Source organism: Ostrinia nubilalis, chromosome 16 (assembly GCF_963855985.1).
Source record: "Ostrinia nubilalis chromosome 16, ilOstNubi1.1, whole genome shotgun sequence".
Classification (NCBI taxonomy): domain Eukaryota; kingdom Metazoa; phylum Arthropoda; class Insecta; order Lepidoptera; family Crambidae; genus Ostrinia; species Ostrinia nubilalis.
In genome coordinates, this window is record NC_087103.1 from 10,278,983 (window position 1) to 10,291,055 (window position 12,073).

Genomic DNA, 12,073 nt, shown 5'->3' on the forward strand with positions numbered 1-12,073 from the left:
GAGTTGTGGACACGCATTTGGCCGGGTTTTCGAGCTCTTAGGAAATATTATGTAATGAAAAGAAAATTTTCAAAATCTGCTAATAGTATAATTGCTCCAGTTTGAAATGAAAAATAAAAACACCAAAATTACATTAATTTTGAAATACACTTAACAAAATCCCAGTAAGTCAGCAAGTACAAAAAACATTTTGTATGATTACAGTAATTAATAAAACACATACAATAAGATAATGCTATATTATCATAATAACAATCTACATTATTTGTAATAACTAAGTATCTATTTAGATTTGGCTTGGACATTTGATAATTTAGTAGGGTCATATTTGTATGTCTTTTGAAGGGGTCCCTTGCCAGCTTTAGTGAAAATCAACTCGTCAATTCGCTGTCTCTCTGCTAGTTCTTTGGAGATCTTCATGTTAGTCCAAGAATCTTTTGCTCCATCGATAAAACCTTTTTTCTTGATTGGCAAGGAGTCTGCACTGTGTGTGACCATTTTAGGAATATTTAAATACTCTCTGACGGCTGGAATTCTGAGGACACCAACTTGTACAAGTGAAATAAAGTTACTGGAAACCCAGTAACACAGGATTGCTCCCGGGAAATTAATAGTGAAGGGGATCATAATAACGGGCAGTGCTCTGAGGAAGTATTTCATCATCTGCATGTTCTGTGCGTCTAAGCGACCTCCGTCCACACCCAGTTCAATGGTGGCCCACATAGTGGCACTTGTCAGAAGTGGAAGCAAAAAGAATTGATCAGGAACTGTCAAATCCGTAAACCACCACAGCCCTCCTGTAGATAAACTCTCAACAGGACAGTTAGCCATTCCTCTCAGCCCCATGAAAAAGGAAATAAATAGTGGCGCCTGCGCTAATGGCACCAAGACATTCTTCAAGGGATTCAAACCCTTCTCCTTCATAAATGCCATCATTTCTTGAGCGTATCTAGCCGCCTCCAACTGATTGCCAGTCTGTCTTGCTTGTGTCATCTTCATTTGCAATAACTGAATCTCAGGAAGATTGTTATTCATAGCCGCCGAGTTTCTTTGAGACATTATGACTAGCGGGAACATTATGACTCTGACTGCTAAGGTTCCTATCAATATGGCACCCCACCAAGGAACATCTAATGTAATGTGTAGGTACTCCAAGCAGTTCTGTACGAGGCCGACAGGAGACCAGCCCCCGAGGCCCAAACTAGCAAACGTTGGTTCACCATTTGCAGCCAACGACTGAACGGCCTCTGTAATCTCTCCAAAAGCAGAAGGATCAGGCACGGGCGGTGGTTCAGGTATACTTTCTGTAAGAGTTGCAGTTTTCCCGAGATCGCTGCCACCAGTCGAAGCGAATCTCACGGTATTTGCTGAAGAATAAAAGTAATATACCTTCGCTTGCCTAACCTCAATCTTCTCACAAAACAACTTTGAAACGGCACTGCGGCATCCTCGGCGACTGAGTAATTTAAACATTTTCAACACTGTATTAGATCAAGCAAGTAAAATGAAGAAATTAATAATACAAAAGTTTCGTAATATTTACATCGAGGCGCATCTCGCCATTTCTTTCAGCAATGTGACATTGACAGTAAGACAGTAACACAGATTAAATAATCTGTTTTTTTTGTGACTTTCTTTTTTAATAATGCCACGGTCATAGCCACGACTTTTATAATTTGTGAAGTTTGTGAACATACAGAAAACTTCTTTGCTTGATAGTCAATTTTAAAACTAAAATCACACGTGTTCTGAACTGTCAATGTCAGTTAGTGTTGATTTGTGGGCAGTGTTGCCAGAAGGTTACTTTTGTAACCTTTTAGGTTACTTTTGAACTGCATTGGTTACTTTTAGGTTACACTAACGAAAAGGTTACTTTTAGGTGATTTTTCAGAAATTGTAGAATTAACTTTTACAGGTTATTCAGTAAAAATATTAATAGTGACAATTTAAAAATTATGTCATAAACAGCATTTAAACATGAATTTGATTTATTATTTGTTAAAGACAATGAGTTTTAGCAAATGTTTTTTTGATAATAAAACGCAAATCCATGAAACGGTTTTATACGACCGGTCACTTTTCGGTCTTCATGGAATGGTCAAAATTTCGAATTTAGGTAAACATGAACCATCCATGAACAACCGTACACAATCGCTCCGCACCCCCCCCCCCCCGTATGAAGGTTACTTTTTATTCAAAAAGGTTACATTTTTTTATATTTCTGGTAATTTCTGACAAGACCCGACTGGCAACACTGTTTGTGGGATTTGTGGAAACACTTGTGATATGTGGTGGTAAATAAAATTTAACAGTAAAATTATTATGAAAGTTGTTATAAACAAGTGACGAAATGGCCCACATATCTTACCCATTTAAGAAAACTAACAAAGCGGCATACCAGAAGCCGGCATCAGTAGTTACATCTGATGCTATTTACTGGAAGAAACTTGGTGTAAGTTGGTTACTTTTCTTACGAGTATTTTTTATTGTAGCTCTTTGTAGCTGTATTTAATGCCTCTTACTAACCTGTGCTTATAATCTTTCAGTTACCAGTCCTCGTGAAAGAGTTCGGTGCCATTGATTACATAGATTTTAGCCCAGTAGAACCATACTACTTCGCGGCAACATGCTCCGTTCGAGTACAGGTAAAGTACTTATTAGTTTTTCAATAATAACGAAAATATACTGAATTCACTCAAGAGTAGTCCTTAATTTCGTGCATTCATTTTTCAGGTGTATGACCCAATCACAAAGGTGGTTGCTAAGAATATTTCAAAGTTTGTCGAGGCAGCGTATGGAGCTAGTTTTAGGACGGACGGCCGGCTCATAGTTGCTGGTAGCGAAGAATCAGCTGTGAAATTATTTGATGTCACTTCCAAGAATGTTCTTCGAGTATTTACTGGACACACTGGCCCTGTAAGTATATTATTCTATTATGTTAGTACTATCTTTTAAGTTATTTATGGTAAGACAATAGGTACAGAATGAATATATCACAATCTTTAATAACAAGTTTTATATTGTACCTTTCAGGTTCACAGAACATTCTTCTCTAAAGACCAAGTCAAAATTCTCAGCTTCTCCGATGACAAATCAGTTGGCTTGTGGGATATTCCAACAGAAGAAAAGATTGCCACTTTCTCAGAACACACAGACTATATCAGAGCAGGAGCTGCAAGTCCTATCTCACCAGATATCATCTTATCAGGCAGCTATGACCATACATTAAAACTTTATGACTGTAGATCAAATGAAACTGTCCTAACAGCAAACCATGGAAGCCCAGTGGAATCAGCTATATTCTTACCATCAGGAGGCATATTTGTCAGTGCTGGAGGTACAGAAATCAAAGTGTGGGATATATTCAATGGGGGAAAACTACTTGCCAATATATCACAGCATCACAAAACGGTGACCACACTCCGTTTGGCCAGTAATGGTAGCAGATTGATGTCGGCATCCCTTGACCGCCATGTTAAAATATATGACATTTCCACCTTCAAAGTGGTCCATAATATTGATTTCCCAAATGCCATTCTGAGTATGGGCATATCAGAACATGATGACACCCTGGCTGTTGGCATGATAGATGGTGTTATTTCCATAAGAAAAAGAGATAAACCTGCACAGCAAAAAGAAGAGAAGAAGGGTCTGTTCAAATTTGCACCTGATCATGTTCAACCAACTGCAACCATTGATACAGTAGTTTCAAACAAAAAAGCTGTTAAAGAGTCAGATTATGATAAGTTTATAAGAAAAATGGAATTTGGTAAAGCCTTGTCTGCTGCGCTGAAAACATATGTAGCTGCTAAGAGTCCAGAAAGAACTGCTGCTGCGTTACAAGAACTACTTAGAAGGAAAGTTTTGAATGTTGCAATGGGTGAACTGAATGAAAAAGACATAGGAGGATTATTAAAGTATTTTAAGAAGAATCTAGGAGAGACAAGGTTCACTAGAACTATTATAGATGCCGCAAATGTTTTTGTAGACGTTTTTGAGAATCAGGTCAAGACTTTTTCAGAAACTAACTTATTGTTATTCAACTCCCTTCAGCAAGAAATAAAAGATGAAATAGAGGTGTGTAAAAGAGTAAGTGAACTTGAAGGAGCCATAGGTATGCTTTTATCTGCAGGCCAGACGAGTACAACTAGAGATGTTTTAGATTTGAATGAAGCATTAGCTCCATCATCGAAAGCACTCAAAGAGATAGTTATTGATGTTTAATAAATTCTGTATAATTTATTTTGTTTGTTTTTATTATCCTTTTCTCGAGGCTGATAAAAGAGCTTATTTTCATACATATGGCACCAGTATGTGTACTGGAATCATAGATAAATTAGATTCCCTAAGTAAGACGTAAAGATTTGTAGGATGTAAAAAAAATGTTTTCATGGAAAAAGTCGTCACAGGTTAAAGTTACTCTGGTTTAAATTCTCGTAGCACTACGTCACTTCCTTTCTTTATTGTTTTGTAATGTTGGTAACATCTCTGTTTTGCTGAAAATAAGTTTACAATTTCAAAATATAGATGGCACTTTTTCTGTATTCTAGTTGTTTAAAACTCTATTGTCTTTGATTTCTGGCCATCCGTCATCCTTGGCTCCGGTTTTTGTCTATGGTCTCAATTGTTGTTCTTGTTTGATCCCAATGGGGCAAAATGACGTTTTGTAAAATTATAAATTGTACGACGTCTGTAACCTGTATTTAGTGTAGTGTCATTCTAAAAAAGTGGATAAAAAACGCAATAAATCTATTGAAACGAAAAAGTGGACGATGTGTGACATGGTCATGCTCAATTTCTTTACTGTAGCAATAAATCGTAAGTTCTTTTCGAAGGTTTCTTGTTCTGCACACTTTTATTTTTTAAATGTATTCTGCATTAGCAACCTTCCAAAAACATGCAAATGCTCATCATACTGGTAGTCTTTGCTGTATGGAGGTTAGGAGTTATAACCATGAATGAACAAACAGATTTTGTTATAGGTACTTGTAGACAAATCTAAATAGAAGCGATCAGAATGGATGAACGGAGGGTTGCCGATTATTTTGTGGTGGCTGGTTTGCCTGAGAAACCTGAACTTCTGGATGACTCTGACTCTGGACACCTCAAAGGGTACAGCACTAAACCACCAATCACTGATATAGGTGAGTACCTACAACCCATTTTTATACTTATTTACTTCAATACATTAAACCATTACCTTCAACATAAACCAACTAATTTAGCTCTGAGGTTGGTGACGGTCCAATTAGATCATGCTTAAATTAGATTTTCTGAAAATAAATAACTTAATTTCATTTAGGTACTTTTCCCAATACCTTCAAGTATTTTAATTGTGAAAATTGTTTATAAGCAAACACCAACCATAATTTACTATATTTAAATAAATATTTACTGCTATTACTTGAATAACATTTGAATATTCCTCATTATTTGGTCTAAAACGGTCTTATAAATTTTGATTATTGAGTAGCATCGAAGTTATAAAACTTTTTAATGAAAATCAAGTAATTTTAAATTAAATTACTTAAACCCACACATTTTTATTAATCCTATTAATTAGTTCTTCCTTAGCAAACAAGCAAACACAGGAAGTCATTCATTATTGATGACAATGTTTGCCGTAGACGGTCTAGGTTACAATTTATTATTTTGATCATGAATGGCATGACATCTGCATAGTAATGGTTAACATACACATAATTTTACATAACGGTGATTATCTTAATATGTTAACTTACCTGTTTACTGTATTTTTAATGTAATTTGTTTTTTTTTTCCTAATATTCTTCATATTCTATCATCTAATACCAAGGTAGGTAACCTTGGTAATGATAATGAACTGTTTGAAATCCTACCTGGGAATGGGACTCAAAAAGTCCCACTTTTAGTACTGCATCATGGAGTACTTATTTGTAGTTTATTTACATTGAAATTGGAGCATTTATTTATAATTATTAATTGCAAAAATAAACATGATGATGTTGTTATTTTTACAAATAGGTATTGCAATTATAATTATAAATAATGCATCATAAAATATTTCCTAATAAGATTATTGACACAGGAAATCCACTAACCACATTCCAGATTGTTCAATAACATAGTAAGAATTGTGGTTTGGTTTTGTGTTACAGTTATGTAGTTAATCTACTTACTATACAATACCTAACTTTATTATCTCAAACTGGCTGCTGTTTTCACATCATTAAATTTTTTAATCATCATAATTGAATGTACTTGATTTGCTATTTATATGCTAGTAGTTGTACTAAATTTCGGTATTATGGATTAATTAAATTAAGAAAATTAATCAAAAAATCTATAGGTGCTCCATAATGGTTGCTTAATTATCTTGACTCTTGAAAAAATAATCTATTAATTTAATAACTTGTAAATGAACAATATGCTTCTATGCTTGATGCAGGAATATTCCTTGTTAGACAATTTCCCGTTAATGTTTCCATTTAATGTGAATTTTCTGTGAACTCTAATTAGAATATTCCCGTTGTGGACAATTTTCCCGGCGGGAACGGCACCTTACTATAATCACAATAAACATTTACTTTTATTCCTACCTACTTGATTAAAATAAATGTAAATAATAAACTCACTAGTGTCTTGCCAATCCTATTTAATAATGCGAATCCTAATATTTCTTGATAAAGCAGAAGATAATAGGGCCCACAGACATCCACTAGATTTTTGCGAAAGTCAAGACATGTCCAAGTGTGCAAATACGGGTGTTCTTATTGGATTAATGAGCGAAACTAGTTCAATCTGGTTAAATCTAGGGCGACACTTGTCGAGAGAAACTAGTCGTTTAACTTGTTAATAGCTTATTTCCACCAGATATTTCATGTTAAATAGGTATATCAATCTATTATTTGGCGTAATATACCTACGTTACCTAGTACCTACTTATAATGAGACTGGACTGGAGTGTTGATCAGTGTTTGACTTGAAATTCGTGGTCAACCTATGAATGATTGACCACGAATTTGCCGCCTTTTGTGCTAGGCATTAGAAAATATAAGATATCTATAGCAGAAAGGCACACTTGGTTTATGCGATTCCTGTAATTTCGTTGCCTTACTAAAAATCGGCTAAGCGTTACTCTAATTTTAGGAAACTAGTGCCCGTTTTCACCATCAATCCCTAATTTTTAAGTAACCCCTATGAAAACAAAATTCCTGTTATGTGTTACCATAGGGGTCACTTAAATTAGGGATTGATGGTGAAAACGGGCATAGGTTCGTTGGTGAGTTTTTATGATGCAAAATTATAATAATTTGTTCACCACCATAAAATGAGCTATAATTACGCTTCTTGTTCTTCTTCTTTAAACTTATTAAAATAATTACATGTTACTTCAAATAAATACTAACCAAGCTCTTTAAACCGTGCGTTGTTGAATAAATGAATATAAAAATGTTCAAACAAGACCATAAAAAGGAGTTTCTACTAGTCTTTCACCTTAAAAATTATCGATTTATTTCTGCTCTGCAACCTGCTCGGTAGCTTGCCTTATAAGAAACCGGCAAGGTTGCAACCTTCTAAGGTTTATCAATGAAATCTGCAATTTTATTGGCAGAATAGGCAGACAGTTTTCATGGTTCTTTTCTTCCTTATGTGACTTTATGATTTTCCGATTCTCTTCGACCAGTATGCTAAGGATGTGCGCCACGATAAGCTTTTATTGATTTTACGCGATAAGCCCATACATTTGTCGTCTAAAATGATGATCTAGGTATAAGATTTTAACGGCGCGCAATCTCCTCCGTTATTTCTACGCCATTTATTCTTGTAACACATTATTTCTCTATGAATTTGTTTACGCAGATATCAGTGAGATATATTGACCAAAGAAGCCCTATAATTAACTATAATATTATAGTACAATCGCGCGGTTATTAGCTCCCGCAGTCGACTGCATAACTGCATATTATGCAAATCCTTTCCCACAGCGCGTGTGTATCACGTATACGAGAAGGACGCGTGTTATCGATACATAAATTACATAACAACCAGGTGTTAGTTATCAATAGTCCTGTATCACTTTATCAACAGTGCTCCTATTGTGTAATAATACCAGAGGCCGTCTGATTGACCCTCTGATTCATTTTATTGGTGTCATTGATGTATTGAAGCCCTGATAAGTTCATTGCCGCTTCGCATACCCGTATAAAGGTTCATTGTTGATTGTAGACACTGAACGCATTCTTCCGAACGTTAATTAGGAAACATAATGGAGGTTTACATTAAGTTGCGTAACAAACTCTGACGTTAATGACTTAAGATCTCGATTCTTTCTTCGTTCAGAAGGATCATTATTCTTTTTGATAATTACAATGTTTGTATGAAATATCATTCCAAAATTAAACTAAAAACAGGTCAATTTAACCTGATTAAAGGGGTTTAACGAACATCGAGTAAATAATGTAGACTTCTACTTTTATAGCCCGTTTGAGTTGAGGAGACTGATACCATAAAGGAAGTTCCAAGACACATATTTTTTTTGTCCATATTAACACCATTATACTGTGAGTTAGTAACTAACGTCCGTGAGGAAAAAATAAGTGTGTATTCAAATTACAACACTTGATACAAATCTGACAATGATCCCAGGAAAAAGGAAGTGACTTAATTGTATATCAGTCTGCCGCATTTACACACAACGGCTCATCAAGCGTCACAATTTTATTGCGTTGCGAAAGAAGCTCTTATCTTGGGGGAACAAAGGTCTGGATGCAGTGCTTTTGTGTGAAAGTGAAGAATTAATAGGCCACAAAAACGAAATACAGGGTATTATTGAGAATGCATCATGCACGCACACCAATCCATACAAATTTTATAAATGCGAAAGTTAATTAATTAGTCGCCCTAAATTTAAACTAGTGTCAGAGTAAATACTCTGCTATTGTTGAGAATGGAGGTATAGGATGGGACCTAGGAAATGAACATAGGCTTTGTATTGTACTTTGAAGCGACGATAGCCGAACGGTGAGGGGGTCGGACTGGCCGACTCGAGATCCGAGGAACGCGGGTTCGATCCCTACCACACAGCCCGACTATTGTGGTAAACCCACTCGGAACACCAAGAATATTTAGCTTTCCATGAGGGTTATATTCTAGGTATGCGAGTGAAGCTGCGAGAAAAGCAGAATTTCTTTTGTGGAAGTTTAAAATTCAACATTAATAATATTTATTGTTCTAGGCGTAATATTCCCCGGTCTTGGCGAGACGGTGCCCAATGGCTACGAACTTATGGAACTGACGCCAACAGGGCTACCGGCTGACCTGAACCATGGGTCCATGAGATCCCCAGAATGCTTCCTTTGCATACGGAGGGGACGGGATCGGCCGCCACTTGTGGATATTGGTAAGTAATATTAAGGAAACTAAGCAAAATAAGGGAAGAGAAGAGTTTCAATTCTGTTTTGCAAATAATGAGCACCAAACACATTTTCGACTTTTTGAATATTTTTTTCACAGTGCAAGCTATGGCTTCCACTGTATGCAGTTGATACAGTTCGCCTTGACAACATTTTATATGATAATGTTTATGGTAGGATTACGATTTCCAGTTTCCAGGATATTTCACTATAAGTGTCGCGAAGTAGGAAGTTTGTGTTTGGCTAACTCTTCAAAACACGTTAAATGTAATTTTTATACATTTTATTTCCAAGTAAACTATCCTATAGGTATTTTGGACCGATAACCGCAGTAAATCCGTTAATGGGGATTCATTGAACGCTGAGATATGGACACACCAGTCTGATAACATCGACAGTCAGCCACTGTCTTTTTAGACCTTATTGTATTGGCATAAAGTTGAAAATAACATTATCTTCTTGACCCTAACTTTAGGTACACCGAAATTGTCAACTGCTGGAGGGCCGTGCACTTTTTTGTTATCTTTTTATTCAATCATTTTACGGTCGAGTGGACTCGTCCAAGTCTTTTTGGAGTCTTTGTATGAAACTTTTTGCATGACATTTTCATGTAGGGGACGACCTTATTACTTTATTTGCTCCAATAAACATCTTACTCGAATGTTAAATAAAATGTAAGTTATTTAAAATATAAACAAAATAGTTTTCGGTCACATTGTATAGCGATGACCACAATTTTATGATGAACATGTTAATCTACTACTGATAGTGCTAAATCCGGATACATATTTCGGGTCCGATTCCCGGCCGGGCCGAAATTGAAATGATGAATTTTAATTTCTGTGACGGGTCTGGGTGTTACTATGTATAATATGTATGTATTTAAAAAAGAAAAGTATATAAGTAGTATATCCGTTAAGCTAGCACCCATAACACAAGCATTAAGTTGCTTACTTTGGGGCTAGCTGGCGCTGTGTGAAATTGTCCAAAGATTTATTATTATTATTATTTTGAGTTGTTTTAAATTCTCAGCATTTTATGCTGGTATTAATGTTATCCACGGGTCGAGACCAAGTGGATAGCATTGATATGATGTTTAATTTAGTACTCATTATTATATATTTAGATTAATGAAATTCCTAGAACTATTTTCAAACTCGGATATGTTTTTGATGGTTTTTTTTACTATCTGACATATTTTCGTCAATATTTTTTCCAATAATCACGCAAATCCACGCTCAAGTGGTGACACACAGTCGCAAAATAAACACTTTATCTTAATTATTCAAAGTCAATTCGTTTGAGTGAAGTTCATGTTGATATAGGTACCTAATTAATTTATCTACCAAAATAATTTAAAACATCTATAATATAAAAATGAATCGCAAAATGTGTTGGTAAGCGCATAACTCAACAACGCCTGGACCAATTTTACCAATTCTTTTTTTTAAATGTTTGTTGAAGTCCAAGGATGGTTTTTACAGCGAGAAAAGTTTGAATAATTTCCGGGTAAACCCTAAAGAACTCGAAACTTCACCCCTAAGGGTAAAACGGGGTCCACGCGTACGAAGTCGCGGGCGGCCGCTAGTAATTAATAATTATGATAAAATCTCTACTCATCTCAATAAATTCTAGTCTTACATCCCCTTCCCCATGGTCTGTTGATCAAAATCAAAAATATTTATTCAGTTTAGACCACAAGTGGCACTTATGATGCTAATTCTAATAAAATTAGTGGTCAAATTTTCATAAATAGTTAGATACAGGGAAAGAAGAACAGATATCCGTATACGTTTTTAATTGTACGATATCCTATAAGCTATTTTAAATTATTATAGGTAAGCTAATGCTTCAAAAATGTCCGCCTGGAAGCCAGTCAACCGACTTTTTTACTACGACCAAAGCGGAGTTAATCTGCCGGTTATGTACTGATAAACGGTCCACGTCACTTGCAGTGATGTATTAATACGCTCTAAGTTTGCACTCTAAAAGATATGAGACACATCAAGCACCGCAGCAATGGAATGACGTTGGCGTGATAATAGTTTTTATTACCTTGATAGAGTTCAATGATGCAACGTGGTTTTAATTTACAGTACCAAAATGACCATAATATACACTCGACATCAAATAAATCGCACCTCCCGCGACAAGCATTTTCAAACGTATGCATTCCCACTTCCCACCAATATTGGCACCATTTAAAAGCCTAGTTCTAACCTTCATTTCATTAAAGGAAAGGTTTTTACCCCAAAAATGTGTCTCTAGAAGGATCCAGAGTCACTTCTTCAGAAAATAGGTAGTTACGCTAGAGCCAACTTTTATGGCTATAAAACTGTTAAGTTGGGATTTATCGCTATCCATCTGTTAAAGAGGACACGTGAGAACATTATTTGGTCTTATAACCATAAAAATTGGTCTAATTTATCCCAAAGTGAGGTATTTTTTCAAGTCAAATTTATGGTATATGTTAATCATTTATTAAGAAATTAAATGTGTTTTTCTTTAAGAATATTTATTGGGCTTTCAAATAACACCAATATTGTTGGGGCACCATGATTGTGTCACAAGAAAATCGTTAAAGTTCGCGTCACGGAAGGTGCGGTTTATTTGATGTTGAGTATATTTTTCTTTCCAATTCTCCGTTAAAAACTATAATAGGTCTAGCCGCTAGACTC

At 35.5% G+C, this 12,073-nt stretch overlaps 3 protein-coding genes across 3 annotated transcripts in view; 2 read left to right on the forward strand and 1 right to left on the reverse strand.

Annotated features, from left to right (window-relative positions):
* Nucleotides 1-224: 224 nt before the first annotated feature.
* On the reverse strand, nt 225-1,590 carry LOC135079147 (mitochondrial inner membrane protein OXA1L). Its single transcript, XM_063973735.1, has one exon. It carries the CDS (start codon nt 1,471-1,473, stop codon nt 283-285), a length of 1,191 nt encoding a protein of 396 aa, XP_063829805.1. The 5' UTR covers nt 1,474-1,590; the 3' UTR covers nt 225-282.
* A 658-nt stretch (nt 1,591-2,248) lies between these two features.
* LOC135079148 (U3 small nucleolar RNA-associated protein 15 homolog) lies at nt 2,249-4,242 on the forward strand. Its single transcript, XM_063973736.1, has 4 exons — nt 2,249-2,452; nt 2,547-2,645; nt 2,734-2,916; nt 3,034-4,242. The coding sequence occupies exons 1-4, from the start codon at nt 2,351-2,353 to the stop codon at nt 4,222-4,224; spliced, it is 1,575 nt and encodes a 524-aa protein (XP_063829806.1). The 5' UTR covers nt 2,249-2,350; the 3' UTR covers nt 4,225-4,242.
* A 382-nt stretch (nt 4,243-4,624) lies between these two features.
* The window catches only part of LOC135079543 (DENN domain-containing protein Crag), a 42,693-nt gene continuing 35,244 nt past the window's right edge, over nt 4,625-12,073 (forward strand). The window contains exons 1-3 of the mRNA XM_063974194.1: nt 4,625-4,818; nt 4,983-5,144; nt 9,218-9,382. Coding sequence (XP_063830264.1) covers nt 5,018-5,144; nt 9,218-9,382 — 292 coding nt within the window. The 5' untranslated portion in view covers nt 4,625-4,818; nt 4,983-5,017. The remainder of the gene's footprint in view (nt 4,819-4,982; nt 5,145-9,217; nt 9,383-12,073) is intronic.

Bases quoted from the DNA above. Each gene is read 5' to 3' on its own strand.
- LOC135079147 (XM_063973735.1), bottom strand. From the start codon at position 1,473: ATGTTTAAATTACTCAGTCGCCGAGGATGCCGCAGTGCCGTTTCAAAG.
- LOC135079148 (XM_063973736.1), top strand. From the start codon at position 2,351: ATGGCCCACATATCTTACCCATTTAAGAAAACTAACAAAGCGGCATAC. The intron at 2,453-2,546 runs GTAAGTTGGTTA...ATAATCTTTCAG, and splicing joins TTTACTGGAAGAAACTTGGT to TTACCAGTCCTCGTGAAAGA. The intron at 2,917-3,033 runs GTAAGTATATTA...TGTACCTTTCAG, and splicing joins TTACTGGACACACTGGCCCT to GTTCACAGAACATTCTTCTC.